We start from the raw sequence: 26,387 nt of genomic DNA, 5'->3' as shown, positions 1-26,387 counted from the left end.
CGGCAGCGGCGGCGGGAGGCGCCGTGTCTCCCGGACACCCCCCGAGCCTCCGGACCGGCCCCGCGCACTAAACCGGCCCCGCGGGTCCCGCTGCTCAGCCCCGTCCCACGGCCGGGGGTCCCGGGAGGGGCTGCCGGGTGTAAAAAAAACACCTCGTGGGCATAGAGTATAAAATCGTATCAAAATCCCTGCTGGTGTCGGGCTGGGGCTCCGGCTGCACCCCGGGGGGCTCCGGCTGCACCCCGGGGGGCTCCCGCTGCACCCTGGGGGGCTCCCGCTGCACCCTGGGGGGCTCCCGCGGCCACGTCCCCGGGGGACGTCGGGCTGGTGGAGTCGGAGAGCGAAGCTGGTGTGTCCTGGGCAGCGAGGAGGGCAGAGGGGGCAGCGGGCGAGGGTCCCCCAGGGTGAGGGACCCCCAGGGCAAGGGTGTCCCCAAGGCAATAGACCCAAGGGGTGAGGGATCCCCAGGGTGAGGGACATCTTCACCCCCAGGGTGAAGGACCCCCCACGGTGAGGGATCCCCCAGGACAAGGGTTCTCCCGGGGCAAGGGACCCCCAAGATGAGGGTCCCCCCAGGCTGAAGGACCCCCAGGGCAAAGGATGCCCAGGATAAGGGTCCCTCCAGGGCAAGGGACATACAGGATGAGAGTCCCCCCAAGGTGAAGCATCCCCAGGACAAGGATCCCCCCAGGGCAAGGGTCTCCCGGGGTGAGGCCCCCCCACCGCCACCCCGGTGCCCGCAGGGTCAGTGGGAGCTGACCGAGCTGGAGCGGGGCTGCGGGTGGGCGCGGGGCCGAGCACCGGCCGAGCAGCCGGGGAAGGAGCGGGCAGAGCGGGGCGGCAGCACGAGGGGCTGCGAGTCCGAGCCATGGCGGGGGTGCACGTTTGGGGTGTCTCCCCGCAGCGGGCACGGCCCCTCGGTGCCCACCCAGGGGCTGGCAGTGGCGTGGGCAGAGTGGCTGCGGACGGGGCAGCGTTTGGCTCGGGGGCTGGCGGAGGGGGAGCTGTGGGAGCTGTGGGGCACGGGTGGGGGCGAGGGGGCCACCTGGGTGGAGGGTGGGGAGGGTCGGGGGGGTGTCGTGGAGGCTGCGGGCAGGTGGTAGGGGCAGGTGGGGGGCTGGGGGGGGCCCAAGCGGTTCTGGAGCAGCTCCATCATGCGCTGCAGCTCCTGGCTGAGGTGCGAAACCTCCTGGTTGAGGTGGTTGATCTGGAAGGGGAGGGAGAGCGGTCACCACCCGCCGATGCCCCCGGGTGAGCATCCCCGGTGCTTTTGGGGGGCCCCTGCCGCACCTCCTGGTTGAGCCTCCTGATGTTCTGCTTTATCTCCTCTGCTTCCATTGCCAGGGCTGGGCTGCTTGTGTCAGTCCCTGCTGAGGAAGACACAGCTGGTGACAGAGGGCTCCCCGAGCCCCCCATCCCCACGGCCACCACATCCGGAGTGGTACCTGACGTGGGGGAGTCTCTTGCCACGCTCTGCAGCGGGGAGTCCACATTGAAACAGAAGGTTTGTGGCTCCGATGTGCCCCCGTTGTCTTCAATCCCGTCCACAACTCTAAGACAGGGAGGGGTCATTGTCACCCCCTGCCCCTCTACCAGGGGCACCCCAGAGCCCCACACAGCCCGGCCGGCACGGCGGGGGAATGAGCTGCTGGCGTAGAATCATAGAATCATTTTGGTTGGAGAAGATTGTAAAGATCGAGTCCAGTTGTCACCCCACCCCTGGCACTGCCCCATGTCCTGAGAACCTCATGTCCGTCTGTCCAGCCCTCCAGGGCTGGTGACTCCAGCACTGCCCTGGGCAGCCTGTTCAATGCCCCACAGCCCTTTGGGGAAGAAATTGTTCCCCAGACCCAACCTAATCCTCCTCGCGTGTCCCAGCCTCACCTGGGGCTGAGGTCTGGGGAGCCGTTGGCATGCAGGGAGGGGATGAGGAGCTTGGGTGGCCTCCTGCTCGTGCCACCCCCTTGCTCCGGGAGCCGGGCGTCCCTCCGGCACCGCGGCGAGGGGCTGCGGCCGCGGCTGCAGCGGGCGGGGGAGCGGCAGTTGCGGCGCAGGGCTGAGATCTGGCACAGCTCATCACCCAGGAGGCTGCTCAGCGAGCCGTGGCGCGCCGGGCTGCTCAGCTGGGGCAGCAGCAGCTTGCGGCGGGTGATGGTGGTGGGCGAGTACTGGAAAACCTCGTCGGGTTCCTCCTCGTCTTCCAGGATGGAGGGAAGGGGCTTCTCCGGGGCAGCACCGCTCTCCGGACGAGGCTGCGGGCGGGTGTGGGGAGGTCAGGGCTGGTCCCGTGCAGGTGCCAAGGTTGGACATGGCCACCCCTGCCCCGTCCTCTCCACAGTGCGGTACAAACCTGTGGTGTCTGTGACAGCCGTGGGGACCGGGAGTAGCGGCAGAGCCCCTGCGGGGAAAGCAGACGATGCTGGTTCAGCAGCACGTGGGACCCTGGCCGCAGGCAGACACGGTGCCAGGCAGGTGTCCATCTGCTCCCCACTGGCCCCTCAGTGCCCCCAGAACGACCAAACCTTCCCCTGGTCCCATGCATCAGCCCTGTCCTCATCAGCCCCTTTCCTGCTCTCCATCCTCTGCTGCTCTTGTGGCGCTGATGAGCTGCCAGACCTTGGTGTGTGTGTCCTGAGCTGGAACCTCATCTGCACCCCAATTCCCAACCCTGGCTCAGCCCAAGAATCTGTTCCCGGACAGAGGGCACCCAGGGCTCCTGCAGGACCCCATCTCTGCTGACCTTTAGCTTGTTGCTTTTGCACGTGCCCAGCTCTGTTTGCCCCCATCCTTGGTTCATTTATCCCTCTCCTGGGTGATGGACAAGTTGCAGCTCTCTGGGATCTAGAGAGTGACCTCCCACCCAACTCAACAGAGCCTGGGGGCGGTGGGTGCTGGGGGGAGATGCTCTGGAAGAGCCCCCAGCTGCTCGGTGCCAGCAGCAGAGCCGGGGGAGGAAAAGCACTGCAGAGCTATTTCTGCAGCGGAACAGCCCCACGGCAGCGTGACTAAACCTGGCAGCCCCCAACACCTCCTCCTGCGCACCGGGGGGGCTGTGCCATGGCTGGCTGTCCTGCGGTGCCCCCCAAGTCCGCTCCACCCCCATTTCCAAGCCCTCCATCCACCTCAGCCTCCTGCATTGCAAATGTTCTGGCTTCCAGTTCCCTGCGTGGAGCTGAGAGGAGACGGGACAGGATGTACCTGCCTGGCTGGGGTGACACAGCCACAGCCCCCCGCCCTCATTTTGAAGCCTGGGGACCATGAGCAGGGACAGACAAACTCCCCTTCCATGGCTGTGCAGACCCCCAGACTTGCGAGGATGGGAAGGGACCTGCGAGGGAGGACACGCACCCACCTCCATCTCGCTGCCCTCCCGCAGGTTGAAGGTCAGGTCCTGGTGGATGTCGGCCGTGAACTTGCTGGCGTACTCGGGGTAGAGCTGCAGCACCTCGCACAGCCCCCGCAGCCCGATGTACTGCAGGTCGCAGTAGGTCAACGCCTTCACGTCCGCGTTGGTCTTGATCACTTGGTCCGTGCTGCACAGGTCGGCTCCGATCAAATCCCCTTTGCCTACAGGAGGGGACCGGGGTGCGCTGATGGGGTGAGCCCTGGAGCCCTTGCCCAGCAGAAGGGGCTGGGGGGGAGCCCACGCAACCTGCCCTCACCCAGGATGGCCAAAACCACGTTGTCCTTCAGCACCTCGAGGGAACCGGAGCAGACGAAGTAGTTGGCCTGCAGCGCGTCCCCCTGGCGCAGCAGGTACTCCCCCGGGGCACAGAACGAGGTCTTGATGTGCAGCGAGAGGGAGCGCAGGCAGCCCCGGCTGGCCGTCTCGAAGACGGGCAGCTGCAGGATGTCCTTGTTGAGGTGCATGGCCACGTCGGCGCGCAGTTCATCGGGGAAGTCGTGCAGCAGCTGGGGAGAGCGGAGCCGGGGTGCTTGGGGGGCAGGGGGCAGGGAGAAGCCTCCCCCACAGCCTGCTAGCCCCAAGGGCAGATTCCCCACTGCAGGAGAGCGTCTCACTGCTCAGCTGCTCTGGCTGAGCCCAGGAGTCCCATTTGGCAAACATGGGACAACTGTGGCCGTGGGATGGGCTGCGTGTGCTCCACGTGCCCATTTCCCCCCAGTGCTGGCAGGAACCCGTCCCCGTGCTGGCGCACAGCTCTGGTCCTGCCAGCAGCAGAGGATGAACAAGTGCATGTCTGCACATGCGTGTGCACATACAGGCACACACACTTGCACTCTCATTGCTGGCCCTGCCAGCCTCATTGCCCCCATGCTGGGGGCAGGTTCGGGGGCTGGCCCAGCCCAGCCAGCATAGAATCACAGAATCATTTTGGTTGAAAAAGCCCCCCAAGACTGTCTAGTCCAAACATTCCCCCACCCCTGGCACTGCCCCACATCCCTGAGAACCTCTTCTCTGTCTGTCCAACCCTCTAGGGATGGTGACTCCAGCACTGCCCTGGGCAGCCTGTTCCAATGCCCCACAGCCCTTTGGGGAAGAAACTGCACTTCTCTGAACTCTCTCCAGCAACTCAAGGTCTTTTGTCTTGAGAGGCCCAAAGTGAACACAGTAACATCTCCCACCTCGTTAGCATCAATGCCGTTGTTCACCGACCAGGTGGTCTGGAAGTACTCCAGCATCCTCTGCTTGAGCTGCTGGGGCAGGCGGTGGACGCGGATGAAGTCCTTGAGGTCCTTCATGCGGGTGTGGTAGAGCGAGCGGCGGGAGTACATGCGCTGGATGATGGCGGTGACGTTGCCGAAGACCACGGCGTGCATCAGCGCTGGGGGCCGGGAGGGCAGCGTCAGGCCCAGCAAGGGGCTGGCTGGTGGGGCTGCAGTCTATGGGGGGCCCAGGAGGGGTCTGGGGTCTGCGCCCACCAGCAGCACGGGGCTGAGGGGTGCGGCATGGGGGGCTTCTTCCCTAACCCCAGCACCAGGGTCCCTGCTGCATCCACTGCTTGGGCAGTCGGAGGTAGAATCATAGAATCACAGAATAGTTTGGGTTGAAGAACCTTCCCAGCTCCCCCAGTGCCCCCCCTGCCATGAGCAGGGACATCTTCACCAGCTCAGGGTGCTCAGAGCCCCGTCCAGCCTGGCCTGGGATGTCTCAGGGATGGTTCATCTACCACCTCTCTGGCCAACCTGGGCCAGGCTCTCACCACCCTCAGGGCCAACAATTCCTGCCCCATGTCCAGCCTGAATCTCCCTCCTTTAGCTTCAAACCATCACCTCCCTGGGGAGTCCTACCACAACAGGCCCTGCAAAAAAAGTCTGTCCCCATCTTTCTTATCAGCCCCTTTTAAGTCCGGAGAGGCTGCAATAAGGTCTCCCCGGAGCCTTCTCCAGGCTGAACACCCCAACTCTCTCAGCCTGTCCCCCCAGCAGAGGTTTTCCATCCCTCTGATCATTTCTGTGGCTCCTCTGGCCCCCCTCCATCAGATCGGATGTTGCTGAAGCCCCCCGCGTCCTGCCCCGCTCCCCTCCTCACCCCCGATCAGCATGGTGCAGATGGAGAAGATCTTCTCGGCGTCGGTGTTGGCGCAGACATTGCCGAAGCCCACGCTGGTCAGGCTGCTGAGGGTGAAGTAGAGGGAGGCGATGTAGGCGCTGCGGATGGAGGGGCCCCCCGCCGAGTTGTTGATGTACGGAGCCTCCAGCCTCTTGCCCAGCTCGTGCAGCCAGCCTGCCAAGCACAGCCGGGGGTCAGAGCCCATCGGGGGGCTCGGTGCCCCCCACGGCTCCTGTCCCTGCCCTGGGGTCTCGCTCTGAAGGCAGAAGCCAGCCAGAATCACTGCCTGCCCTGTGGGACCGTCCCCTGTGCTGCTGGCAGGAGGAACCCAGGAGTCACAGAATCACAGGGTGTCCTCAGTTGACCCACATGGATCATCGAGTCCAACTCCTGTCCCTGCACAGGACACCCCACAGTTCACACCGTGTGCCTGAGGACATTGTCATCTCGTCTTGAACACTGTCAGGCTGTGACACCTCCCTGGGGAGACCGTTCAGTGTCCAGCACCCCCTGGGTGAAGAACCTTTTTCCTCATGTCCAACTGACCCTCCCTGGCACATCTTCTGCCATTCCCTGGCTTCTGTCACTGTCACAGAGCTCATCCCTGCCCCTCCTGCTCCCCTGCTGAAGCTGCAGCCCCATGAGCTCTGCACTCAGCCTCCTCCAGGCTGAACAGACCCAGGGACTTCAGCTTCTCCTCATATGGCTTCCCCTCCAAACCTTCACCAACTTCACCATCCTCCTCTGGACCCCTCGGTGCCCCTGGCCCATGCAGCCCCTGCGGACGCGCAGCCCCGCTCACCGATGTCCCAGGTCTGGGGGTCGTTGCTCTCCATCTCCTTGCGGCCGATGACGTACCAGATACAGGCCATCCAGTGGGCCAGCAGCGCGAACATGGACATGAGCAGGGTGAGCACCATGGCGCTGTACTGCGAGTAGCGGTCCAGCTTCTGCAGCAGCCGCAGCAGCCGCAGCAGCCGCACCGTCTTCAGCAGGTGAACCAGCGAGGTCTGGGGAGCGGGGCAGGCAGTGAACCTGGAGCTGCAGGCAGGGCTGGGGAGGGATCCTCCTCCACCTCCCCCCGGGACAGGGACCCTTCCCACCCCCCACAGCTGCCAGGAGGGTCATGGAATCACAGAATCATTTTGGTTGGAAGAGACCCTCAGGATCATGGAGTCCAACCATAACCCACCCCTGGCACTGCCCCATGTCCTGAGAACCTCATGTCCGTCTGTCCAGCCCTCCAGGGATGGTGACTCCAGCACTGCCCTGGGCAGCCTGTTCCAATGCCCCACAGCCCTTTGGGGAAGAAATTGTTCCCACATCCAACCTCAACCTCCCCTGGCACAACTTGAGGCCGCTTCCCCTCATTCTGTCAATTTTACCAGGTTTGCCATAAAATAGAAAGAAGGCACCGCAGCTTGCCCAGCACAGGCAACAACAGCGATGGCCCCGGCCATGGCTACGGCCACGGTTGTTTTCCTGCCAGCAGCACCGCTGGTGCATGAGCAGAGCTGAATTTGGCTTGGGGGGGGCAGCACCATCCCCAAGTGCCCTTGTTCTCCCCACACGTCACTCTGCCTCCAGCGAGCTAATTACAGCCTCTGAGCACACCTCCCTGCCCCAATTAGCAGGGGATGGGAAGGGGTGATGCCAGCTGCTTGCGCAGCTCATTACACCCGCTGTGTGCTGGGTCCCTTGAGAGCCCGGGGAGGCTCAGGGTTTGTGACCAGCACGTGCCTGCACGTGTGGCCACCCCCTTGCCAGAGCGGGCAACGTGCAAAACCCCCTCGCTCTTGATGGTGTGTGTGCATGGGGTATTTATATTGGGATGCGGAGCTGCTCGGCAGCCTGGGCGCTGGGTGCAGGGCGCTGGGTGCAGGGTGCTGGGTGCAGGGCGCTGGGTGCAGGGCAGGCACCTGCCTGCAGCTCCTGGAGCGCTGCCTTGGCATTTACTGCCATTTGTGGCAGCCTCTGGTTAAATTCAGATGCGTGGGAGGCTTCCCGCTCCAGCTGCCATCCCTGCGGCCCCTTGCTACCTGTGCCGCTCCAGGCACGTGCGCGGAGCGGATCCCCACAAATGGGGCCATCAGCCCCCGCACTGTCCCCCGACACTCACCACGGTCACGTTGAAGACGTAGAGCAGATCGAAGGGCAGAGCGGCGATGAGATCCACGAAGAACCAGGTGGCCACGTAATGGATGCAGATGGAGCGCGGGTCGTACACCACCTGTCCCGACTTGCTCACGTATGTCGTCCGGAAATTCAGGATGATGTCTGTGCCGGGGGGAGCAGGAGCAGCCCTCACCGCCCCCGCCGTGCCCAGGGAGCTGGACCAGTGTCCATGGCCAACACAGGACACATTCCCGGGGCGCTCAGCACCAGCAACAGGGACAAAGTGATGCCAGCTCCACTCTCCATCACCCCTCTGGCTGCATCCCTGTCCCACCCCGTGTCCCCATCCCACCTGGGGCCCTACCCAGGATGAAGAGCATCTCCACAGCGATGTCGCTGACGATGGTGCTGCGGGTGGCCGAGAAGCTGTCCTCCGTGCCCGTGAAGCAGACGTTGTAGGGGACGGTGATGGCCACGTAGAAGGTGGCCAGCAGGATCAGCCAGTCCCAGAGGGCTTTGAAGATGCTGTAGTGGAGCAGGATGAAGCGGGACTTCTGCACGGAGGCCACTTTGTACTCAGGGATGGATGACTTGTTCTCAAACACATTCTGGGGGAGCAAACAGCAACGTGGCACACGGACAGCACAGGGGATATCGCAGATGAGGGGGCGGAGGCCACTGCAGCCCCAACCTCCTCCTGAATCCCACCAGCCTGGGTGACACCCCAATGCCAGGGTGATGGACACACATTTCCAATGGGGCACGTGGTCTGTGCTGAGGTCACCCTCAGAGATGGGCACAGAACGCCCAATTACGGCACATCAATTAACGCTGTGCAAATGCTATTAGCGGTAATCCACTGGCACCGCCAGCTGCTGCACAGAACCCTCCCAGGTGCCAATTCATGTGCTGGGGCAAAGCCACCCCCACCCTCTGCAGGGACACGGGGCAGCTGGGACCTGGCGTGGGTGAGGGGGGAGCCCCAGCACCCCCAATTCAGGATGGGCACATGTAGACTCCTCGCCTGCTTGCCAGCTCTATGTCCCTGGCTACTGTCAGCTGGTGATAGAGCCCTGCCCTGGTCCCGTGTCTGTGGGCAATGCCCATCACTTGGGACCCTGCAGCCACACGAGCAGGCTGGCACAGAGATGACACCGGTTCCTGCTGCTGTGGAAGCCCCACGGCTGCCGCAGCCTGGTAACGGTGATCCCCAGGGCCAGCACGGCTGTGCCAACAGCGAGCAGTAGACGTGTGAGGAGAGACACAACGCAGCCATAGCTGCATGATCTGGGCACCCGCTGGTCTCTCTGCTGCTGTCAATGAGCCACATCTGCACCCTGGGCCATGGTGTGGATGCTGGGGATGGAGGGCATCGCGGTCCCTTGGGTCCTTACGCGGTTGATTTTCATCTCCCCGCGGTCCCCTCGCGCGAACTGGCTGCTGAGGCGCTGCAGCACCGTCCGGCCCTGTCTCCGCGCTGCCCGCAGGCGTGAGCTCCCAGGTTTCTTGGTCTTCTGCTTCTCTGCAGCAGACAATACACACTGGGTTAGTGGGAGCACTGGTGCACAGAGCAGGGCTGTTTTGGGGTCCCCTCTTCACACAAAGGCAAGCAGGAACAAGCAGGGAACCGGGAGCCCCTTTGCCGCATGTCCGCTGTGCACACCGCTCCCCAAATCCTGTCCCCATCCCACAGCTGCCGCTCACCCTCCTTCTTGTCACCCAGGTGGCTCCTGCCCCGGCTCTCTGTGATGTCCTTGAAGGAGAAGAGGAAGAGCACCACCTCCCCCTTCTCGTTCTTGATGGGCATAATGTCCAGCAGGCACCAGAACGCGGTTCCTGCGCGGAGGAGAGGGACGGTGAAGGCAGGACAGTCCCCCCGCTGCTCAGTGGCTTCACCTCGGGGCCAGCACAGGGTTGACCCCCAGCCGGAGCAGCGGGCACGTCCCATCCCCGTGCACCACTCACCACCCTTCTTGTAGAAGCAGACCTCAGTCTGGTACTCCTGCCTGCCGTCCAGCACCTTCTCGATGCGCTGCAGGACGGGCTCGCTGGTCTCGGCCCCGTAGAGGAACCGGCAGCTGCAGTTCTTCTGCATGACCTCGGTGCGGGCAAAGCCGGTGAGGTCGCAGAAGCCGTCGGAGCAGTAGACGATGGGGAAGCCGCGGCGGACCTGTGCGTTGGCCAGGATGAAGTTGCTGTCTGAAAGGAGATGCAGCTGCCCCTGAGGGCTTGGGGCCACCCTGGGGGGCACAGAGGGGAGCCCAGCCCTCCCGGTCCCCCATGGATCCCTCTGGGACGAGGAGCCAGGTCTCCATCCAGCTGACAAGTGCCCCTGGCTACTCCCAGAGCTCAACCATCTCCTGCACTGCCACCCCAAGTGCCTCGTCCCAGGCAGGACCCCAGCCCCATTTGCTGGAAAGGGAAGGAGCCTGGATCCAGCTCTTGGCTCCCATGGCCAGAGACGTGATCCCGAGCGAGGCGATTCACGCCTCCCCCTCACCATCTGCTGCTCCCACCTCCCGCCAGGGCTCAGGCAGCTTAGTGCGAGCAGCAGCAAACCCGGCCGGGTCCTGCCAGCCCAGAGGTGCTGGGCTGCGGTGCTGGGACCCCCGGCCCCAGGAACAGCACCATGGCGCTGCGGCAGCACCCACTGAGAGGGTGGGAGAGAGGCCACGAGCCTGGGGTGAGCCAGGGCCCCACATTGAGCCAGCACAGGATGGAGACACAGGGGAAACGCAGCATCCTTGGTCTGTCCCAGCACCGCAGCATCACTCCTGCCCCGGCAGGGACGTGGCACCAGGCAGAGAAAGTTCTTTCCAGCCCCCCAGCAGCCGTTTTCACCCCACGGCCCCCCAGCAATGGGTCAGGCAGGGGCTCTGCCCCTGGGGCCACAGCAGCTCCTTGCTGCAGGCGCTGCGCCAGCAGGACAGATGGCATGTTCTAAAAGGGTGCCAAGAAGTGGGGTGTGTGGCCGGTGCAAGCTGCGTTTGCACCCAGCAAGGGCAAACCAGGGTGTCCCCAGCCCTGAAACACTCTCCAGCTCACAGTTCCCCAGGCCAGCACCTCTTCACCCCAACAGCCCAGGCAGCAGGAGCCTGCAGATGTGTTCTACCTCCTCTCACAGCAAAGGAGAGGAGACCACAGCAGGTTACAACACTCGCACCGACAGCAGAGCCGTGCTGGGCAGGGCAAGGGCAGAGGAGGTTGCGGGAAGGAGGGGACGGCAGCCACAGGCAGCCCTGGTGCGATGGGGTGCAGCAGGGCCACCACAGCACAGCTCAGCCCCGGATTAGCTTGGGAGAAGCAAAAATAGCTTGAAGCTGTGACTAAGGCCAGATTTTGGCTCTGGGGAGCCAGGATTATGGTGTTGTCCAGGATGTGTTATTAGAAAAGAAAAAAAAGGGCTTGCCTTTGGGAGCAGCTCTGCTGAGAAGGGGGAAGCAGCTCTGGGGGGCTCGGCAGCCCCTGACTCAGTGGCCAGCCTGTCCAGATGGGCAACCTCAGGCCCAGCGGGCAGCGGCTGCCTGGGACAGGCAGGGTTAACTCACACCGGGTATCACTGCGGCTCAAGCCCCTCTCCATGGCAAATAAAGCCGATAAGAGACACATCAAACCCTCAAAGCTGGACTCTGTTTAAAAGCGCCTGCCTGGGAGGCAGGTGGGTGCAGTTGCAGGCAGGGTGCTGTGGGGCAAATCCCATCTCCTTGGGGCAAATTCCCAGAACTTTGTGTCAGGGCATTGCAGGCAGGTCCCAAAGGGACCTTCGTCCTCAGAGAGCCAGATCCAGTCCTGGGGAGCCCAGGGCCAGCAGAGCTGGGGACACCGGTCCCTGCTGCCTCCGGGGATGCTGCTACCAGCACAGCAGAGCTGGGGGAACTCCCAGGCAGCTCAGCAGAGGGCCAGGGGCATGGGGATCCTGCCCCAGCACAGGATCACTAGTGTGAGGCACATGTGGTTTTCTCTGGCACTTCTGGGTGCAGCTCAGTCTGAGCTGGGAGGGCTCCGGGGGGCTGGATGCCTCACTACGCATTGCAGTCTCAAAGTTAATACCCCAAACAAGAGCTCCTCTGGGCAAATGACACCTGTGTCAGCCAGGGTGCTCCGTACCACACCAGGCCAGCCCAGCATCGCGGCCGATGTGTGTCCCGGGGGTGCTCCCGGTGCCTCAGCTGTGCCATGGGAGGTGGCTGCAGGCTCCCAGTGCTGGTTTTGTGCTGGTCCCTCCCAGCAAGGTGGGAGACAAAGTGGGACACAAGGGGGGAGACAAGGAGGGAGACAAGGGGGTCTGGATCCCGGGTCCCGCCCTGCCCCTCCCGCCGCGCCCGGGCTCTGTCCCTGGTGCTGAGAGCGGCCGCGCCCGCACCGACCGCGGGTACCGGCACCGACTGGTGGCACCGGCACAGACACCGCGGGCACCGGCACCGACCGCGGGGCTGCCCAAAACACCGGGGACACGGGAGGTCGGGGAGCACCGAGCCCGGTCACGGACGGTCCGCGGGACAGCGTGTGGACCGTCGTGTCCCGCCGAGCCGCGGGGGCTGCGGTACCGGGACCGGCCCCGGCCCTCCCCACCGCTTCCCGGGGGCAGCGCCTCCCCCTGCCTGGGCCCCGCCGAGCCCAGCGCGGACCCTCCCCGCTCCCCCCCGGCCCGGCCCCGGTCCCAGCCTTACGTGTGCCATCGAAGCGGGTGGCGATGGTGTCCAGGAAGGTGTTCTGCGGCGCCAGCAACCCCTTCATCACCGGCATGGTCCCGCCGGGCCGCCCGCCGCGGGGTTGCGGCCACGGGGATGGGCTCCGCCGCCGCCCCGGGCCCCTCCGCAGGTGCGGCCCCGGCGCCGCGGGCTGATCCCGGCTCGGCCCGGGGCTCCCGCCCCGCCCCCGCCCCGCCCCGCTGCACCGGGAGGGGCCTCTGCCCCGGGGGACACCGGGTTGGTGGTGTCCCCATCCCCTTCCCAGAGAGAAAGCAGAGCCGGGTAACGTCAGGCTACCTTTTATTGTAAAAGGCCAGCAGTGCCCTGAGCAGGCTCGGCTGGGGCCAGGAGGTATGTAAAAGTGCTATTTACACCAAGCTCTGGGCGTGTGGCCCTGGGGGTCCCCTCTCTGCTCCCACTGCCCCTCACCCCTCTCAGTAAAAGCTCTTTGCAGCTCCCTGACTCTTGGTCGCGTCCTTCCCTGAGTGTCCCTGGCACTCCCTGGGGCTGGCAGGGCTGGTGTCACTGCCCCGCAGCGCTGGCGTCGGTTGGGCGTCCGTGTCCACGGGGCAGCCCGATGCGCCGTGGCAGATGGTGCCGGGGCGCTCCCCGCGCTTGCCCATGGTGAGGATGCCTGCGGCGTGGTTGCCGGAGCTGTGCAGTAGACGGTAGAGCCGGCTCTGGAAGGCTGGTGGGACGCTCTTCCTCTTGCCCAGCGTGAGGATGCCGGCGGCGTGGTTGCCCATGCCGTACAGGAGGTCGTAGATGCGGCAGGAGCAGGTCTTCTGCCGGCAGCACTCGGGCAGACTCTGCCGGGCAGCGGCCGCGGAGCAGAGCAGGAGCAGGAGCAAGAGGCAGGCAGCTCGTTGGAGCTGCCGGAGCAACAGGCAGCATTAGTGCAGCCGGCACACAGCTCTGACCAGCAGCCAGACATGGGTGCCCTCACCAGCACCCCTGCCATGCCCCAGCAAAACACAGCCATGGGAAACACTGTCCCCTTGTCACCAAGTGCCACAGGATGTCAGGGACAGTGCCCACACCACTGTGTGCCTAGCTCTATCCCAAGGAGGGCTGAGCCCTCCGAGTGGCTGCTGGCCATGGTTGGGGAACCCTGGGGAGTTATTGCCACACACTTGGGGCTTCCCAAGGAACCAGCCAGACCTTCCTGCTCCTCCAGACCCCCAGTACCCCATCCCAAATTCCAACCCATCCCCATGAGCTGCAGTGTCCTGGCCCCACCTTGGCGCTGGGCACCTCCATCCTTCCAGGGTCTTCAGGCAGCCGAGCGGTGCTGGGGCATGTCCCACCGGGCAGCTGAGAGTGCAGTGCCCTGCGCGGCAGACACCGCTTTATAGAGCCCGGCACAAAGCGCTGCCAAAAATACCATCAGGGCCGGGCGGGAGCAGCCGGTCTCTGGGAGACACGGGCGTGCGGTGGCTGGTAGCTCGGAGACCGGCCAGGCCTTTCCCCTCATTTGCAGCTCCTCATTGTGCGGGTACCGGCAGGCCGGGTGCGCTGGCCGCAACATGTGGCACTAATGAGGCTGTAATTGCCCACGGGCCCTGCGGCTGGCCCAGCACAAAGAGGATGAAGGTCGGCGCTGGGGACGCGCTGCCCGCTCCCGGCAGCGGCAGCACACAGGCCCCGTCTTGGTGACTCCATTAGACTAATTAACTCCTTGAACAAAGGGGTGCTGGGCAGCCGCTCGGCTCCATGACGTGGGGAGCTGTCACCCTGCGCTCGGCTGGTGCCAGGGGATGGATGGAGCCACCAGGGTCCCCCATCCCCAATGCCATCCTCCATGCCCTTTAGTGCCTCCCTCCTGCATTGGTCCCATGCAGGGAGGGAGCAGCAGGGCAGCAGAGTGGGTCTCTCATGCTTTATAATGCTTCTCAGCTGCAGTCCGACCCCTGACCGTCCCTCGCCTGGGAGGCTCTCGCCCTGGGGGATGAGCCCCGGTGGTTCCCTGATGCCAGAAGCCACATCTGCTGCCCAAGCCGGTCTGCAGCCACCCCTGCTGCACCCCTGAGCCCTCAGCCCCTCTGCACAGTGCGGGCCTGGGGACGCCAGGGTGGGAAAGAGCCCCACTGCTCCATGGAGAGGGGACAAGGACCAGCCAGGACCCTCCTTGCCAGGCAGGTTTTCCCCAGGGCTGGCAAAGGCAAAACCCGTGGTCCTGCATAGGGGCAGAAGCCCAAACCTGGGGATGTTTTTACAGGGCATGGGGTCAGGCTCAGCAGGCTGGGGGTACATGCACACAGGCCAGCATCCCCGCCGGTCCCACAGCAGGACACTCACTCCAGAAGCAGATGGAAGGATGGATGAGGCCCTGGGAGCTTGGGGGTGCAGACAGGAGAACAGATGCCCCTTCTGCAACCTCTCTGCCAGGCCCCCACAGCCCCTCGGCACGACAGAGTGCAGGCACCAGCCCCACACGCATCCCTCCCCACGCGGCTGCCCTCCCTGGGCAGGCTGGGGCTCCCTTATCCCGGACCCTGCGGCCAGCCGGGTGCTCAGTCCGGACCCCCAGCCCCATGCCGGAGTCAGCAGGATGATGTGTCACCCCCTCCTTCCGTCTCAGGGATGGGGTCCAGCGGGGCACGCAGATGGGAGGACTCCGGCGAGGCCGAGCCGTTCCTGCCGATGCCGCAGGACTGCCCCGCGTTGTGGATCTGCCACAGGTTGTCCAGCGCCTCTGCTTTGGCATGCTTGAGGAGGTCAGCCTGGCCCTGCGCGGGGGGGAATCAGGGGCTGATGGACCACAGGCCACCCTGCTGGCCACCAGCACGCAGGGAGGTGCGGGGGGTCACTGGGCATCATCCCCGGTGCTCATGGAGCATCCCCGGGGGCTGGGGAGGGGAGGGGTCCGCGCAGCCCCTCACCTTCAGCACCGTGATGTTCCAGGCGAAGCTCTCCAGCGCTTTCTGCAGCTTGCGGCCCCTCAGCCCCTCCTTGGCCTCAATGCGGTGCAGCTCCTTGTGCAAGTCCATCCCTGCGCAGGCAGGAGCATCGCTCAGTGTACAGGGACGGCCACCTCCCACCATGGACGGGGACAGAGCCGGAGGGACCCCCAGCACAGGGGTGTAGGTTGGGTGGGCTCCCCATTGCCCAGCAGCTCTGAGCGCTCTCCATGCTGGGACTGACAGACTTGACGGAACTCCCACCACCCCAACACCGCTCTCAGCCCCAGCCCTTCCTGCTTTTGGACCCCAGAGACCAGAGGGGTAGCAGCTTGGCTCTTGCACACCATTGCCAAGCTGGGGGGCTCAGAGCGGGGCTGCTGCCCCCCCCAGCCCCGCCGGAGCGTGGGCCCCCGCGCCGTGCACCGCGTGATGTCCTCGTGAGCGGGCGCTATATTTACCCCTCCTGACGCAGCAGCGGCTCCGGGCCCACACGAGGGCTCCCACGCAAGCCCGCTCGCCCCCGCGCTGTCAATCAGCAACGCCCCCCCAGCCCCGCACCCCCCCAGGCAGTCAGCACCGCCCGGGCCCCACCGCATCCACCCGCCAGGTACAGCCCAGGCCGGCTTGTCCATGGTGCAGCTGGGGTGAACGGGGGGAGAGCCAGCACCCTGGGCATGGTGGTGGGGGTTACAGGCCCCCCAGACTGCTGCCTGGCAGCAGCGGCAGAGCCCAAAGCCAAGAGCTCAGGGAGGTTTCCGGGCTCCATGCAGGCAGGGAACAAACAGGGCTGCTGGCAGCAGGGCTGGTACTGGTGGTGGGTGGCAGAGTGGGGCCCCTTCCTTCCTCCCCAGCCCCTCCAGCTCCTGGTGGCTCTCCCAGCCCCACGGGGAGCCCCCACACCAGCCCCCTGTGCACCGGGGTGTGGCCAGGGATGTCCCCAGGGATGTCCCTGTGGGGTCTCATCCCGCAGAGGGGTCACACAGCCATTGGTGCTGGGAGCGGGGCTGGGGGTCCCGGGCAGCCGCTGGGGTGGGGGGCAGGATTTGGGGGGGACGGGACTGGGGCAGGGAGGTGGCAGCACCTGCCTGTGTGGGTTCAGCCATGTGTCTTGGAAGTCGTAACATTCAGTTGCCACTTCTACCGTCAGCCCCAGTCTGTTATTTCTGGTGCTAATTATATTCTGGCATTTGGCAGCTAATGACTCTTCCCTGCTTCCTCATCAGCCTCCTCCGCTCCCCTCCCTTCTCTCCTCTCCCTCCCTGCAGCCCACCCACCCAGCACCTTGCCCTTGCCACCCCAGCACCCCGGCAGGGCCCAGACCCCTCGGGGACATGCCCGGTCCCCTGGGTCTGTGGCACAGAGCAGCACCAGGGATGGACTTGTCCCCCCAGCACCCACCTGCCTGCTGTGCCTGGGTGAGCTTCCCGTACACCGCATCGGCAGATTCGATCAGCGTCCGGCTGGTCTGGATCATCTGGGGAGAGCGGCGGCATGAGGAGCGGGGCAGCCCCCAGCCCCACGCACCCCCCGACAGAGCGATGGGGAGCAGGGGCTGCTCCTCGCCCCGGCGTGGGGGTCTGTCCCTCCTTGTCCCCTCACACACATCCAGGTGCTGTGTGAGCAGCGCTGGGCCGGCAGCCAGGGCCCCCCCTCCAACACAAAGGAAGGAAGCGGCTCCAGCTGCGGCTATTAATGGGATTTCTCTGGCCAGGTGGGATCACAAGATGCCCCAGCAGCTGGTCCCATGCAGGATTTGGGCAGCAGGGGGGACAGGGACTATGGGCTCCCAAGCCCTCGCCTTGATGAGACTCCTCCCTGGGCAACCCCTTGCGCAGCCTCCCCTGCACAGCAAGTTTGGGGTCCCCCATCCTTGGCAGGGCGGTGGTCCCGGTGCCACCAGCCCTGTAGAGCATCCCCAGGAGGAGCTGAGCCCCGGCAGGATGGCACTTACCGTCTCGTAGGCGGTGAGGACCTTGCGCAGCAGGTCCGGGATGGGGCCCTGGGCCTCCATGGGGGGGTACTGCTCTGCCAGGTTCAGGGTGACGCTGGGTGCGCTGTCACTGTGCAGCAGCCACGTGGCCACCGTCAGGATGCACTGCTTCATGTTGGCCGCGGGCGTCAGCCCGCACAGCTCCTTGAAGGAGACCAGCGCGTTCTGCGGGCAGAGACCAGCATCAGGGGCTCAGTCCTGAAGGGACCCCAAGAGCCACCCCCATGCCAAGAACAGCCTCATTCTCCCCAGATCTCTGCTCAGGGTGAGGTTCTACATCTGCACTCCCTGGAGCTGAGAAGAGGGGATACATCTGGGCTCCCCACTGTTTGTGGTCCAGCCCCATCCTCCCCCGCACAAGCCATGTCCCCAGGTGCCTCTGCTGGGTCCATACCTGCACGTTCTCCCGCAGGTCGGTGGCCTCCCGCAGCGGCTGGGTGGCCGTCCGGAACACCTCGTCGATGGTCTTGATGCCAGTGGTCTTGGTGGAGGTGTACTCCCGCACCCGGCGGCCCCGGCGCCCCGCCAACCCCCGTCGGTGGCCCTTGCCCCCCCCGCCGCGGCGGTCAGTGATGGCCACGTGTACAAAGAGGGTGGCGTGGGGCAGGGGCTCCCCAGCCAGGGACTGGAGGGGGACATGGCGGTAGCCGGGCTGCAGGCACTCGAAGGGGATGGTGTACTGTGCGATGAACTCATCCCCGATGTAGTCATCATCCAGCACGACGAAGCGCAGGACGGCCAGCTCCGGCAGGTTGATCTGGAACTCCAGGCTCTCGTCGAAGATGGGGTTGTCCCCGCTCTGCAGGGCCGTCTTGGTGCGGTGCTCGGCGCAGTCGGCAGGGATGCCATGGATCTCGGCACACACGTATGGCTCCACCACCTCCCCCTTGGCCCCCGAGCCCTTGGGCTTGGGCAGGTTCTGCCCGCTGATGACCTTGAGGTGCAGGAGCTGGGCCGGCACCCCGGGCAAGGAGTCCTTGGCGTTGGCACTGAAGTAGGAGACCTCCTCCCGCATGATGGCGGGGCGGAGGACGTAGCCGCAGGCTCCGTTCTGTCGGAACCAGCCCACGTTCAGGTCCATCATGAGCCCCGGCGTCTGGTAGTTCATGGCCACCATCTGGCAGCCGCATTTCCAGAAGTCCTGGGGGTTCATGTTGCTGGCGTCAATGCGCATGGGGCTGGGGTAGACGCGGGAGAGGAACCGCTTGTTGTAGCTCACCAGCTCGGCCGGGCACTCGTTGGCGAAGCGTCCTGCCTCCACCTCGCTGAAGGAGCACATCTCCCAGTAACGCTGCCCGCGCCGCGAGCTCTCAAAGTCCTGGAAGGGGACGGCTTGGCAGAGGCTCACCAGCTCCGAGAGCTCCCGGCTGAGGCGCACCCGCCGCGGGCCACCCCCCTCAGGTACCTCCCGCTCCTCCTGCCCCAGCCGCCGCGCCAGCTCCCAGCCTTCCTCCTCATCCGACACCTCCCCCTCGCTGTCCTCGCAGCTGGGCGGCAGCTTCTTGCCCTTGATGAGGATGCGGCCCTTGAGCTGCTCCGGAGAGGGCAGGTAGGACGCGCTGGGGTTGGGGGGCTCCAGGTAGAGCTTCTCCCCCAGCGTCTTGCGCAGGCACTGGGCGGCGAGACGTTGCTGGGGGGCCGAGCAGCGCACCACCAGGCAGAGGATGAGGGGGTAGGCGGAGGCGGCGAAGGCGTGCTGGTCGATCAGCCCCACCACGGCACGGAAGGGCACGCAGGAGGCGGCCGAGGGGCTGGTGTAGACCACGGGCTCGCCCTCGGGGCCGTCCCACAGCACCAGCTCGATGCTGCGGCAGCCCAAGCCCAGGGCGCTGATGTAGCCGCTGATGTCCGAGCGGCCCCAGAAGTTGTCCTCCAGCAGGCAGGCGCTGTGGGCAGAGCTGATGTAGTAGTGGGAGAGGGGCTGCGCCATGTCCTGGCACACCTTGCGGTGCTGCGGGTCGAAGATGGAGCAGTCGGCGGAGAGCAGGTAGCGCGTGAAGCCATCGATGGCCAGGTAGCCCTTCTCCCGGCCCTCCTTGGAGGGCTCATACTTGCCAACAATCTCCAAGCACTTCTCCTCCGTCACCCCTTCCATGCCCTGCTCCACCTCCAGGAACATCAGCAGGTCCTTCAGGCCCAGGTACTCCTTGTTGCTGGAGAACTGCACCAGCAGGAAGAAGATCTCAGGGCGGGTGCAGAGCTCGCAATACGCCTCCACAAAAAGGTCACAGGCCACCTCTGCACCCGAACGCTCACTGGCCTTCTGCAGCTCCTTGAACTTCAGCTCAATGGTGGAGGTCTTCATGCCTGGGTTGAGCGCTTTGATCAGCTGCACAGCCCGGGACACGGGGATGCGTCCAGACTTCTCCAGGTCAGCGAGGTCAAAGACGGAGGAGATCCAGGAGGTCCGGAGGCTGGGGTGGCCAGTCCCCGGCGCCTCGGGTGTGTGCTTCCCATAGGACACCAGGTACCGCAGCCCCATCACCCAGGCACTCACCACATCGGCTGAGTTGGCCACCAGGTCCAGGGACTCGTAGTTGTCTCCATAGATGATGGAGAAGGCGCACTCATCGGGGAACTGGTCAGAGAGGCCGTTGCTACGCAGGACGGGTGTCTTCTTGCCCACACGCACCTCTTTGACCGACTTGATCTCGATCTTGGCCTTCTCTGAGTCCTTCTTGGAGGGCTCCCAGCGCACGGAGCGCATGTCGGCATCCAGCACGAAGAAGCGGCTGTACATGCGGGAGTTGGAGCGCACCTTCTTCAGCTCGCAGCCCTCCAGCATGAAGGAGATGCAGGCGGCCGTGCTGTTGATCTTGCGGTCGTTGGGCATGGTGCTGAAGGACACGGTCTTCTTCTTATGCGGCGGCCGCTGCCGGGAGCCGTCCTGCCGGGGTGGGAGAAGGAGGCAGAGCCGTCAGGGATGGGGCAGGCAGCACGTGCCCCGCCAGCTCCCATCGCCCTCCTGCTGATGCACCCCAGTGTGTCCCAGTGCCACACGAAGCCCAGTTTGCCCCAGTCCGACCCTGTCCCCAGAGGCTGGGAGCCGGCTCCAGCCTGGCCTCCCCCATGGCTTGCTGCCTGGCTTATTTTAACTCTGCTTTCCTTCCTTCCTTCCTTCCTGCTCCTGGCCCTGAGCTGGAGCTTTCCGTGCTCACTCACCCGCCGAGGCACAGCCATGCACAGCCATGTCCCCATCTCCCCAACATGGGGACACCAGAGGAAAACAGGTGCCCAGCAGGACCATCCTGTGCCCACAGCAGCCCCATCCCTGTGGAGGGGCACAGGCCACAGCCCCTCTCACCTTCCGCTGGCCACCGACCCCGAGGGGTGCAAGGCTGCCTGGGGCATCCCGAGGCGATCCACTGGGGAGCCCCAGTCAGACCCCCCCACTGCAGGATAGCTCCACACACTGGGGACGAGCGCAGCCCACAGCCCCGTCCTGCAGAGCCCACGGCTGCTGCTGCCTGCATGGGGTGATGTTGGGGACGGGGTCTCTGTGCCCCGTGCCTGCGGTCTGCCCGTTCCCCTGCATCAGCCCTGCCCCTCGGCAGGGAACCGGGACCCTGCTGCCAAGGGGCTGGAGGGGGTGGGGGGAATGAGGAGGAACAGCAGGGCTGGGAGCATATTATGGGATGGATTTCATTAAGTAGTGCAGCAGGAGCTGATTTAATCCACGTCTTCAAGATTATGGTGAGTCACCTCTAATCTGGTGGTGTCGCTGGCATAGGCAGGTCCTGCTCAGTTGCCTGGGTTGGGGACACGGGGGTGTCCCCCCCTGAGAGCTTCCCTACCTCCTTGCTGCTGGGGCATTTGCTACCAGCAGCAATCTGAGCACCCCACTCACAGGCAGCCCCTCGCCCCCCCGCGGTATGACGGCCGGCACTGGGGAGCAGCCCCCTCCTGCCCCAGACCCCGAATCTCAGTGGACCCGCTCCCCGCCCCGGCGCACCCCACCCCGGGCGGCTCCGCACCGGGCCCCACAGCCGAAAACAGGAAACCCATCCGGAAAGGAAACCCGGGCGGGGGGGCTGCGCACACCCTGCACCCCCAGGGACCTGCCTCCAGCTGCACCCACCACAGGCAGGCAGAGCCCTGCCCCGTCATCCCCTGCTTGGGGTGAAAACCTGAACCCCTGTCCCCCAGGGCTTGGGTAGCTGCAGCGCTTTGGGGTGCAGGCATGCAATGCAGACCTGAGCGTATCCCATGGCACAGGGGCTCTGCTCCCCCCATCCGCACAGGTGAACCCTCAAACCCCAGCGGGACCTCCTTTTGGCTTCACACTCCGGTTCAGGCACCGGTGGGGAAAAACTGCTGCTCCACAGCAGCCCCCTGTACCGGTGCTTTCCAAGTGGGCACCAACCCTGGGGACACCCCACTAAGTGTCAGACATTGGAACGGGCTGTTCAGGGAAGTGGTGGAGTCACCATCCCTGGAGGGGTTTAAAAGGTGAGGTTCTTAGGGATGTGGTTTAGTGCTAGAGTTGGGTTAGGTTATGGTTGGACTTGATGATCCCAAGGGTCTTTTCCAACCGAAATGATTCAATGACTCTAAGTGCTCCGCGAGGCACGGGCAGGAGTGTTACAGGCAGGAGCAGCGCAGGCAGCTGTGGCCGCAGAGCTCCATAGGGTGACCAGGAGGTCAGCAGAGGACATGGCAGGAGGACACGGCACTCCCAGCTGTGGGATCACGGAGCATCCCCGCGCAGCGGGCAGAGCCCCGGCGGGAGCAGGGCATCCCGCTCGCTGTGCTGCCGGGCTGGCAGCGAGCAGGCATGGCTCTTGTCAGCGCTCCCGCACACATGGCACCCACAGAGCCCGGCTCTGCGGAGGAAAGATGCACTGACCGCGATGCCAGTGCCAACTGTGATGCCAATGGTGAGCGCAGGCAACCAGCTGGGCACGGAGAGCACGTCCGAAAGCAGCTGCCTGGGCCCTGCCCCGCTCTGCAGCGTGTGCTAAGCACCTCTTTAGCCAATTACCTCTGTGATTAGTGCCCTGGCAAGCGGGGCAGCCCTAATCTCAGCCGCCACGTGACTGCTGCCGTTACCGGCCAAGCAACCCACTTCCAAGTGCAGGGATGGGGAAGGGCCCATCGGCCACCCGTCCCTCCCCATTGTCGCCCGACGCCTGGCTTCAGGGGTTCCCCACCACACAGCAGGAGATAGAGGAACCGAAAGCATCTGGAGCTGAGACATCTTGTCTTGACCGCTGTGGGAGAGCAGGACCGTGGCCACCCCAGCAGCAGGACCCCACTCCTGGCCATGGGATGTGCGGTGGAGCAACGGGGCTGTCCCCCAGCTTGGCTGTGATGCGACGCATCTGCAGCCGGTTTCCCCAGGTCCCAGTTCCTCCCGCTGCCCCCATCCCAGGCTGGGCAGCGCGAGCAGAGATGCAGGCGGCAGCCGGCAGCACCGGAGCGGAGGCAGTGGGAGGCCAGGCACAGCCAGGGCTTTTCTACCAGCGTTTGTTTCCTGCCAAGAAGAGAGCGAGTGACACATCCACTTCCCGCGGCACCAGCTGCCGCTACCCAGTGAGGGGCCGTGGAGCCGGAGCCCCGCGCAGAGGCACCGCACGGCTCCTGGGGCTGGCAAGGGGTGGGGAAGGGGCCCATGCAGGGCACAGGACAGTGGGACACGGGGGAAGGGTCACCTCCTGCAGCAGGAATAGATCCTGTACCACCACAGTCCCACTCCAGCATCCTCCGAGCCCACCACACCCCCAGCCTCAGCAGACCACAGGGAGCAGATCCTCTAGCCGGGGCAGGGGCATGCCGACACCCGCATGGCCAGCCCTGGGCTCCCCCTGCTCCAGCACAGCTGCTGATTCTTACTTTCAGATTCACTCCTCCAGCCTTTTCTGGAAATCCCAAAAAATAACAGAGCTGACAGCTTTTCCCACATGTGCGTCCACTTTATGAGCAGACAGCCCCGGCCCGGCCAGCTGCCCCACTGCCCGTGGCTCGTTTGCGCCTGCGCTCCAGGCTGTAGTCAAACTCATGGCACTAGGTCCCCTCCCTGTCCCACTCGCCATCGTGGAGGGGAACAGCAAAGCTGCCACAGACCCCACAGCAGAGGAGCGGCCTTGGTCTCCCTCGTGGGTTTGGGGTCAGGCAGCTGCTTCCCAGGTCCTGTGGGGGCTGGTTGGGGACCCAACCTGCTGGGGGTCCCCCACTGACCCTTCCTGCCACCACCACCCTCTCCCCAGTCACTGTGCAGAGTCGGGCTGAGCCACGTCCCCCCAGACAGGGAGAGCCCAGGCACAGAGGGGTCTCAGCCAGTGGCGGGAGAGAGGCTGGTGGAGGACGCGCTGTGTCCCCATCCCTGCTCTGGGACAGGAGAGCTACGCTGGGTTAGCAGCAGGACTGCTGCCTCCAAAGCGGTAAGGGCAGGAGGAGCACAGCCTGTCCCCTGCATGTCACCCTCAAGCCAATGAGGGGCTCAGCACGGTCAGGGTCCTGTGGGGACCAAATGCCTACAGGATTTTGCCCTCCAGCACAAGGGCAGGATCAGGCCCGGATGGAATTGGAGATGCATAAGGGACCGGCACAGGCTGGGGACACCAGCCTTGTCTGACCTGCCCCAGTGCCCCCTGCCCACCGCTGACCCTGGGCGACCCAACCTCCACATGAGGACAAATCCCTCGGTGACGCACGGTGGTGACTGGTGACAGGGGATACACCCAGCCCAGGGGTGAGTGAGGCATTTGCCTCCAGCCCGCGATCAGTCCCCAGGAGGAGCAGGTGACCCCAGCAATGTCCCAAAGGAAACCATGGCACAGATGGCACGCTGGCACTGGCCTCCAGGTGCACAGGAGCACCGGGAGGTCTCCTCACCATCACCGTGCTGGGCACAGCCTGGCCGGTCTCTCAACAGTTTGCAGCGAGAGCCTGGGTGGGCGCTGCGGGGGGACACAGGTTCCCCCTGGCCACCCTGGGGATGAGCTGAAGCCTCTGCCCAGGGAACCAGGTCCCGGGGGCAGGAGAGCATGGCCGAGCCAGCACCATGGGAACAACCCCCACGCAGGGTATTAATAGCACCGGAGCAATCCCGGCTTAAAATAGGCTGCCAGGAGTGGGGAGGCGGGTCCCGGGCGGACGCGACCTATTGTGTCAGCGAGCAACGCCGGCATAAGCACAATTAGCGGGGGCTCATTTAGGAAAGCATGCATGTGACCCACTGCCCATCTGCACAGGAGATCCCCAGAGACCCTCCTTGGCCCACGGCCCCACCGGTGCCCATGCCACAGCTTTGGGGAGGTGCTGGGAGCAGGTTGGGAGCTGGCGAGGCTGAGCTCAAGGCTCAGCAGCTTCACAGGAGGGACCATGGGAAAGCAGAAGGTTTTCGGGAGACAGGAGCAGGCGTCTCCTCACCGACACCCATGGGTGCCCTGAGCAGGACAGGGCGATGCTGCGGTGCAACTCCCATGGCAGCAGCAGCGTGGCCGTGACCTGTGGGAGCAGTAGCGGCCGGACGGAGCAATCCAGGGCTGTGCAAAGTGGACAGGCCTGGCCCGGTAACGCATGAAGCCCAAGCCAAGCTTTGCCCTTGGGGACCCACAATGCTGGGCAGGGTGATGGGATGCTGTGCCAGCCCTAGCGAGAGCATCCCCGGCGAGCCCGGTGCCGCGGGCAGGGGGCAAACCCCGTGCTCGGCCGGGCAGGCGACCCCCGGACACCGACCCGGGGCTGCAGCTGCCCCGCGGCTCCACAAACCGGCCCCGCGGGTGCAGCGCCCGGCCGGGCACGGCGGGAGCCCAGGGGAAGCGGCGGGCACGGCGGGCATCGCGGGCGGGCAGGGCCGGTGCCCGCCGGGTCCGGGTCCGGGAGACGCGCAGCTCCCGCGGGGGACACGGATGAGCCCCCCCGAGCCATGCGCAGGTGCCGGGTAGAGCCGGTCCCAGGAGACACCGGAGCCCGCTCCGGGGACGGGAGGGGAACGCGGGAGGGGCCGGTGCGGGGCTCTCACCTTCATGATGCTGGCGCGGGGCGCGGCGGGCGCGGGGCTCCGCTCCGCCGAGTCCTCGCGGCTGCTGCTGCCCGAGCCCGAACCGGGGCTGCCGCCGCTGCCGCCGCCGCCGCCTCGGGGCCCGTTGGGCAGCGGGGCGGCGGGGCGGGGCGAGCCCGGCGGCGGGGCGCCCCGGGGCCCCTCCGCCATCCCCCGCAGCCTCAGGGCAGCGGCCGCCGCGGGGCCCCGGGCGCCCCTGGAGCCTGCGCCCGCCGCCGCTGCGGGCTCAGTGGCGGAGCGGGCGGGAGGCGGCGCGGCCGGGAGGAGGGGCCGGGCCGGGGCGGGGACGCGGATGGGGACGGAGCGGCCTCCCCGCCCCGGGCTGCAGCGGCGGGGAGTGGGGACGGACACCGGGCACCGGCACCTCCCGCCGGGGGGGCTCCCCCGGGCCTCCGCCCAGCGCCGCAGCGCCCGAGCCCGGCAACCGCCCCATCCCAGTGGGAGCGCGGCCAAGCCCGCACCCTGCAGCCGGGCACCACCACCCAGCACACACCCTGCAGCCTGGTACCCGAAACGAGCCCGCACCCTACAGCCTGGCACCCAAACCCAGCACACTCCCTGCAGTCTGGTACACAAAACAAGCCTGCACCCTGGCACTTAAATCGACCTTGTACCCTGCAGCCTGGCACCCAAACCGAGCCTGCACCCTGCAGACTGGCACAGGCAGCAGGACCAGCAGCCCCCCTGGGTTCTCCAGGTTGCACAGATCTCTGCCAATCCAGGCTCACAGCCTCCCCATGCATCCCCCCACCCGGGCACAGGCACCCACCAGTGCCAGGCACCACTTCTTCCTACCGTGCAGCAGGAAATTTGCCCCAGGCTTTTTAATCTTTTTTCCATCAGGGATGGGAAGAAGGGCCCTTATCCCAGATTCCATCCCTGAGGAGGTTTTGCCCACACCAGGGCCATGCTTTGTGTGGACCTTGTTCTAGACATCGTCCTCCGCCAGCAGCCGGGGTTGTGCCCACCCCAGCAGCAGCTGCCTGCACGGCAGGTTCCCCAAGCACCGTGGCTCACCAGCCCTTAAAATAAACCTTAACAAGCAGGAGGGGAAAGGACCAGTCCCTCCCACCTGCTATATTTGCGCCTCAAAGGCACAAACAGCCAGATGTTCCCAGAGCCCCAGCCAGTCACTGAACTGGTTAAATATTCATGGCTGCTCCTTCCCCAG

At 65.4% G+C, this 26,387-nt stretch overlaps 3 protein-coding genes across 4 annotated transcripts; all 3 read right to left on the bottom strand.

Moving 5' to 3' along the window:
- Nucleotides 1-144: 144 nt before the first annotated feature.
- On the bottom strand, nt 145-12,496 carry KCNH4 (potassium voltage-gated channel subfamily H member 4). Of its 2 annotated transcripts, none has more exons than XM_065039183.1 (16): nt 12,298-12,496; nt 9,593-9,826; nt 9,332-9,463; nt 9,022-9,149; nt 7,992-8,235; nt 7,632-7,789; nt 6,315-6,522; nt 5,492-5,686; nt 4,585-4,784; nt 3,663-3,912; nt 3,353-3,567; nt 2,351-2,398; nt 1,885-2,252; nt 1,446-1,552; nt 1,291-1,370; nt 145-1,207 (listed from the first exon to the last, which is right to left on the bottom strand). In XM_065039183.1, exons 1-16 carry the CDS (start codon nt 12,371-12,373, stop codon nt 746-748), a joined length of 3,105 nt encoding a protein of 1,034 aa, XP_064895255.1. In that variant the 5' UTR covers nt 12,374-12,496; the 3' UTR covers nt 145-745. The 2 variants fall into 2 exon arrangements, with proteins under 2 accessions (XP_064895255.1, XP_064895256.1); XM_065039184.1 differs by having other exon boundaries at nt 1,291-1,367.
- A 105-nt stretch (nt 12,497-12,601) lies between these two features.
- On the bottom strand, nt 12,602-13,690 carry HCRT (hypocretin neuropeptide precursor). Its single transcript, XM_021281043.2, has 2 exons — nt 13,558-13,690; nt 12,602-13,190 (listed from the first exon to the last, which is right to left on the bottom strand). The coding sequence occupies exons 1-2, from the start codon at nt 13,576-13,578 to the stop codon at nt 12,753-12,755; spliced, it is 459 nt and encodes a 152-aa protein (XP_021136718.2). The 5' UTR covers nt 13,579-13,690; the 3' UTR covers nt 12,602-12,752.
- Nucleotides 13,691-14,827: 1,137 nt separating this feature from the next.
- On the bottom strand, nt 14,828-25,403 carry LOC102098985 (inactive phospholipase C-like protein 2). Its single transcript, XM_065039181.1, has 6 exons — nt 25,178-25,403; nt 17,606-20,098; nt 17,173-17,376; nt 16,620-16,695; nt 15,201-15,310; nt 14,828-15,047 (listed from the first exon to the last, which is right to left on the bottom strand). The coding sequence occupies exons 1-6, from the start codon at nt 25,364-25,366 to the stop codon at nt 14,862-14,864; spliced, it is 3,258 nt and encodes a 1,085-aa protein (XP_064895253.1). The 5' UTR covers nt 25,367-25,403; the 3' UTR covers nt 14,828-14,861.
- Nucleotides 25,404-26,387: the final 984 nt, after the last annotated feature.

Source organism: Columba livia, chromosome 23, assembly GCF_036013475.1.
Source record: "Columba livia isolate bColLiv1 breed racing homer chromosome 23, bColLiv1.pat.W.v2, whole genome shotgun sequence".
Taxonomy (NCBI): domain Eukaryota; kingdom Metazoa; phylum Chordata; class Aves; order Columbiformes; family Columbidae; genus Columba; species Columba livia.
The sequence above is the reverse complement of the archived record's forward strand: the minus strand, read 5'-3'. Positions and strand labels throughout refer to the sequence as shown.

What these genes read in the sequence shown, in the direction of transcription:
- HCRT (XM_021281043.2), bottom strand. Translation starts at nt 13,578, where the DNA reads ATGGAGGTGCCCAGCGCCAAG. An exon ending in TGGAGGTGCCCAGCGCCAAG is followed by an intron (nt 13,191 to 13,557) that starts GTGGGGCCAGGA and finishes TTGCTCCGGCAG; the next exon opens with CTCCAACGAGCTGCCTGCCT.
- KCNH4 (XM_065039183.1), bottom strand. Translation starts at nt 12,373, where the DNA reads ATGCCGGTGATGAAGGGGTTGCTGGCGCCGCAGAACACCTTCCTGGAC. An exon ending in GGGAGATGAAAATCAACCGC is followed by an intron (nt 8,236 to 9,021) that starts GTAAGGACCCAA and finishes TTGCTCCCCCAG; the next exon opens with AATGTGTTTGAGAACAAGTC. An exon ending in CCCCCAGACCTGGGACATCG is followed by an intron (nt 5,687 to 6,314) that starts GTGAGCGGGGCT and finishes TGTGCTTGGCAG; the next exon opens with GCTGGCTGCACGAGCTGGGC.
- LOC102098985 (XM_065039181.1), bottom strand. Translation starts at nt 25,366, where the DNA reads ATGGCGGAGGGGCCCCGGGGCGCCCCGCCGCCGGGCTCGCCCCGCCCC. An exon ending in ACCTGCGGGAGAACGTGCAG is followed by an intron (nt 17,377 to 17,605) that starts GTATGGACCCAG and finishes CTCTGCCCGCAG; the next exon opens with AACGCGCTGGTCTCCTTCAA. An exon ending in GGAACATCACGGTGCTGAAG is followed by an intron (nt 15,048 to 15,200) that starts GTGAGGGGCTGC and finishes CCCCCCGCGCAG; the next exon opens with GGCCAGGCTGACCTCCTCAA.